The 6,000-nt window shown below is 43.9% G+C and overlaps 1 protein-coding gene across 1 annotated transcript in view; it reads left to right on the top strand.

Annotated features, from left to right (window-relative positions):
• The window catches only part of LOC144503057 (carboxypeptidase M-like), a 45,460-nt gene continuing 39,460 nt past the window's right edge, over nt 1-6,000 (top strand). Inside the window, exons 1-2 of the mRNA XM_078227559.1 lie at nt 1-88; nt 1,088-1,185. Of these exons, the coding sequence (XP_078083685.1) occupies nt 1-88; nt 1,088-1,185 (186 nt within the window). The remainder of the gene's footprint in view (nt 89-1,087; nt 1,186-6,000) is intronic.

Genomic DNA, 6,000 nt, shown 5'->3' with positions numbered 1-6,000 from the left:
ATGAGTTCTCTGGAGTCTTATCTTCAGGATGTGCAAACAAATTATTCAACTATTGCCTACGTTTACAGCATCGGGGAGTCAGTGGAAGGTTGAGTATTTTTAAACAATAGCAAGATGTACAAATATTCTTTTTTAAAAAAACACACGCAGTGGGGAGGCGGTGGCCATCTGGTATTATTGCCAGACTATTAATCCAGAAACATAAAAGCAAAATACTGCAGATGCTGGAATCTGAAACAAAAGATGCTGGAAAATCTCAGCAGGTCCGACAGCATCTGTGGAGAGAGAATAGAGCCAACATTTCGAGCCAGGACGCCCCCTTCGTCAGACCCTTTCTCTCCACAGATGCTGTCAGACCTGCAGAGTTTTTCCGTTATTAATCCAGAAACTCAGCTAATGTTCTGGGGACTCAGGTTCAAATCCCGCCACGGCAGGTGGTAGAATCTGAATTCAATTTAAAAAAAAAATCTGGAATTAAGAATTGACTGATGGCCATGAAACCATTGTCGAATGTCGGAAAAACCCATCTGGTTCGCTGATGGCCTTTAGGGAAGGAAATCTGCCGTCCTGACCCGGTCTGGCCTACATGTGACTCCAGAGCCACAGCAATGTGGTTGACTCTCAACTGCCCTTGGGCAACTGGGGATGGGCAATAAATGCTGGCCCAGCCAGCGACGCCCGTGTCCCACAAATGAATGAAAAAATAGAATTGTATTGTGTGACTGGAGTTGGAATGTAGTCTGAGAGGTGGCTTCACACCTGAAATTTTCCATTTGCCCTGGTGCAAATTGAGAAGTGGAAAATGGGTTTTTAATACGTTATTTACAGTAGCAAGTCAGTGATGAATCGTGCATTGAAAAGCTGCAGATTTTTACTATACATAAAATATACAGTCACAAGTCATATTGCACTAATCAAGTAAGTAGGCTGAGCTTAATTCAAAGGATAAAATGTAATTTTGGATTCAAATTATAATTATAATTCACTCAAGCGTTACAGTTAACAATGTCATTTGAAGTTCTCTGATCTGATAACTGCTGTTTAGTCACTCCATTCTTACCTGTCTGTATAACTTACTGCGCATTAGGACGGAAACTTTTGGTTGTGGCAATTGGGGAAACCCCGAGAGAACATCGCATCGGCATTCCTGAGGTTAAATGCGTTGGAAATATCCATGGAAATGAGGTAAACCCGAATTCATAATGAGTGGGAGGACATGTTTACTAATGATTGATGTGCTAAGGGGTTAGACCAAGAATAAAATGTTACCGGGACTTGCAGTAATATCTTTAGCTCAAAATAATATGAATAAGAGGGTGGCACAGTGGTTAGCACTGCTGCCTCACAGCACCAGGGACCCAGGTTCAATTCCGGCCTCGGGTGACTGTGTGTGTGGAGTTTGCACTTTCTCCCCGTGTCTGCGTGGGTTTCCTCCGGATGCTCCAGTTTCCTTCCACATTCCAAAGAAGTGCAAGTTAGGCTGATTGGTCATGCTAAATTGCCCCTTAGTGTCAGGGGGATTTACCAGGGTAAATAAGTTGGGTAACAGGAGTGGGCCTGAGTGGGATTGCTGTCGGCACAGGTTCGATGGGCTGAATGGCCTCCTTCTACATTGCAGGGATTCGTTGATTCTAAGAAGTCACACTTCCTATTTCTTTTCTTTCATTCTAAATAAAAACTGAATTCCTCTGTATTGCGGTAGATCTGTCCAAACAGTAGAAATTTAATTAATTTTATCTTTTTTATATGGTAGGGCTCCTTGAGGTCAGTTTTCACTGTCTTCACCTGATGTTGACAGTGTGGGCAAGGGCCTCATACCTGGCATCTCAATTCCAATAACACCAGCAATGCAGCTATCTCCATTTTGAAAAGTCCTACTACCAGCTTGTTGCATATGAGGTGCTCCTTCTACTATGGAAATCGAGGTCCTATGACATGATACAGCACTGGTGGCACAGTGGTTAGCACTGCTGCCTCACAGCACCAGGGACCCAGGTTCGATTCCCAGCTGGGGTCACTGTCTGAGCAGAGTCTGCACGTTCTCCCCATGCCTGAGTGGGTTTCCTCCGGGTGCTCAGGTTTCCTCCCACAGTCCGAAAGACATGCTGGTGAAGTGCACTGGCCATGCTAAATTCTCCCTCAGTGTACCCAAACAGGCGCCAGAGTGTGATGACTAGGGGAATTTCACAGTATCTCCATTGCAGTGTTAATGTAAGCCTATCAGTGACAGTAATAAATTAACTTTAAACTTGGTGGTCATTTCACATCAGAACTGAGACCACGACCATTTTTCCAGCCAGTGGCATCAAAAAGGTCGAACCAACTGTATGTTTTGAATCATTTGGTGGAGGTAGAAGCCCCCACAAAAGTAAACAGGACAGCGGCCACCTTGGGGCCCTTAATCTCCGCAATTGTGATGAACCTCCTTCCCTCTGCACGTCCCACCCCCAGAAGCCCCCACCCCCTATCTTCTGGCCCACATAAATGCAAGGTGTACCGTAAATGGTGAGAGATTGGGAAGTGTTGAAGTTCAAAGGACTTGGGAGTCCTTATCCATGAGTCACTGAAAGCTTACATGAAGATGTAGCAAAGCAATTAGGAAGGCAATTAGTGGTATTATCACTAGACAATCACGCGGCAATTAGTGGTATTATCACTAGACAATCACGAGGCAATTAGTGGTATTATCACTAGACTATTAATCCAGAAACTCAGCTAATGTTCTGGGGACCCGGGTTCGAATCCCCCCCATGGCAGATGGTGGAATTTTAATTCAAAAAATAAAATCTTGAATTAAGAATCTCCTGATGACCATGAAACCATTGTCGATTGTCAGAAAAATCCATTTGGTTCACTAATGTCCTTGAGGGAAGGAAACCTGCCGTCTTTACCTGGTCTGTAACATGTGATTCCAGAGCCACAGCAATGGTGGTTGACTCTCAACTGCATTCTGAACAAGAGCAACTAGGGATTTGCAATAAATGCATGCCAGCCAGTGACGCCCATGTCCCACAAATGAATTTAAAAAAAGAGAACAGGATTAAAAATGTTTTGCTGCAAACCTGAAGAATCTTGGTGAGACCACTCGGAGTATTGTGTACAGTTTTAGTCTCCTTACCTAAGGAAGGATATCATTACCATAAAGAAAATGCAACAAAGGTTCACCAGACTGATTCCTGGGATGATGGGATTGTCCTTTGAGGAGACATTGAGGAGACTAGGCCTCTCGCGTTTAGGAGAATGAGGGGTAATCTCATTGCAACATACAAAATTCCTACAGGGCTTCACAGGGTGGATGTAAGGGGCATGTTTCCCCTGACTAGGACCAGGGGACACGATCTCAGAATAAGGGGGAGGCCACGTAGGACTGAGATGAGGAAGAATCTCTTCACTCAAAGCGTGGTGAATCTTTGAAATTTTCTGCCCCAGAGGGCTGTGGGGGTTCAGTCTTTGAGTATTTCCAAATGGAGTTTGATAGATTCCTAGATATTAAAGACATCAAAAGGTATATGGATAATGTGGGAAAATGGCATTGGGGTAGAAAATCAGCTACAATCTAGTTGACTGGCAGAGAAGGGTCAAGGGGCTGAATGGCCTGCTCCTGCTCCTATTTCCTATGTTCCCCAACCCTTTGAAATTGTTTTACTCATAGCTGCACTGGCCCAATTTTAAGACTTCAATCCATCAAGCTGCGTACGGTTCAGAGCTCTGCAGCTCATCTGCCAAACGTAGTTGATGCTGGGGCCTCAAGATCACAAGGGATTCTTCCCCCTGCTGCTTGATGAGGCAACCTTCTCAATGGCAACTGGGGATGGGCAACAAATGCTGACCTTGCCAGCGATGCCCACGTCACATGAAAAAAAGTCCAGAACACTCTGCCAGCCCATCACCCAAAAATCAAATTCAACTTCAAACCCCTTTTTGGTTAAAACAAAGCAATGTTCCCTCCTGCACCCTTTTCCTCACTCAAGGAACACACATTCTATAATACTGATCACCTTATTGACTTGATGTATTTTGTTACTGCCGAGGCCAATTTATTGAAACTCTGACTCACAGAATTTTTATTTCCAGAGTTGACAATCTCCATTTTTATTGCATCAACGTGTTGCTCAAATTTTCCATTGGTTTCTTGGGTTCAGTTGTGAGGATGGGTTGCTTAACTTGACTTGCATTCCTCTGAGATAGGGGCATAATTTAATTGAAGTGCCTAATTAGATTCAATATTGTAGATGTGGAGGAACTATATAATCTTGTGGAGAGTTTTGAACAAGGAGGCACAATTGTGCCTGCTCTGTCCCTCAACTCCATTCAGCTGCCTGTGCTCCATAACCTTCAAGGTACACTAAATTATGAGGGACATAGATAGGGTAGATAGGTAGAAATGTTTTCCCTTAGAAGTGGGGCCAATAACCAGGGGGCATAGATCTCAGATAAGGAGCAGGAGATTTAGAGGGGATTTAAGGAAAAATCTTTTCACCCAGAGGGTGGTGGAAATCTGGAACTCACTGCCTGAAAGGGTGGTAGAGGCTGGAACCCTCACAACATTTTAGAAGCATTTAGATGAGCACTTGAAATGCTATAGCATACAAGGCAACGACCATGTCATAGAATCATAGAATTTTACAGAGCAGAAGGAGGCCATTTGGCCCATCGAGTCTGCACGGACCACAATCCTACCCAGGCCTTATCCCCATAACCCCATGCATTTACCCTAACTAGTCCCCCTGACACCAAGGGGCAATTTAGCATGGCCAATCAACCTGACCCGCACATCTTTGGATGTCTTGGAAAATGGGAATAGAATAGATAGGTGCTTGATGGCTGGCGCAGGCATGATGGGCCAAAGGGCCTCTTTTTGTACTGTAAAACTCTACGGGTGGGATTTTCCAGCTGTGCGTGCCCCAAGATCGGAAAATCTCGGCCAAGGTCAACAGACCTTTGCATGGTCCACCCCTGACCCCGCCCACTATGATTCCCATGGTGAGCAGGACTGGAAAATCCCGCCCTATGACTCTGTGATGTTAGAATGTAGTCATGATGTGGAGATGCCGGCGTCCAAATTTGCTACCAAATAAACCTGTTGGACTTTAACCTGGTGTTGTGAGACTTCTTACTGTGTTAGAATGTAACCAATGATAATATTAGATCTGTTGTAGCGTGACCAATGGTAACATGCTGTAAGGGTCAGCTGACCCGGTAAACTATGTAACCAATGACAAAAATGATGTGGTGGTCAGCTGACTCAGTATAAATAAGAAGCTACAGGGGTTTGTGGAAGCTGGGAATGGCCCAGGGTGAGGCCTCAAGTGTTGGAGTAATGAAGTTTCTTTAATAAATCTTTTTCTTTGATGTATAAGTTGGAGTAAGTTTTGTTTTATTTTGTTGCCTACAACTAAGAGTTCCTTCTGGAGAATCAACATGTGACCCTTACCGAAGAAAAAGCTATTGGTCCCAGTCTTGAAAATTTCAATTGACTCAACGTCCACATCCATTTTTTGGGAGAGAGTCTCAGATTTTCAATGCACTTTGTGTGGAAAATAGGTATCACTCCTTTAAATGAAACAGCTCTAATGTTAGGGTAATGTCTCTTTGTTCTGGATTTACCATACCTGTGGGAATAGTTCCACTGCACATACCCTACACCAATTCCAATTCTCTTCCTGCAGCTAGTAGTGCGCTAAGTCAGACTTTCATCTGTTTCCGTAGCTAGTAATTCACGGAACAAATCGAACTCAAGAACCGACTCAAGAACAGCTTCTTCCCATCAGACTTTTTAATGGACCTACCTTACATTAAGTTGTTCTTTCTCTACATCCTAGCTATGACTGTAACACTACATTCTGCACTCTCTCCTTTCCTTCTCTATGAACAGTATGCTTTGTAGCACGCAAGAAACAATACTTTTCACTGTATACTAATACATGTGACAATAATAAATCAAATCAAATTGTCTGTCATCAGGGGCTTATAGCTTGAGGGGCGCCATTCCACATCAAG

Source organism: Mustelus asterias, chromosome 13 (genome assembly GCF_964213995.1).
Source record: "Mustelus asterias chromosome 13, sMusAst1.hap1.1, whole genome shotgun sequence".
Lineage (NCBI taxonomy): Eukaryota > Metazoa > Chordata > Chondrichthyes > Carcharhiniformes > Triakidae > Mustelus > Mustelus asterias.
Note: the sequence above shows the minus strand (reverse complement) of the source record. Positions and strands in the feature narration are given on the sequence as shown.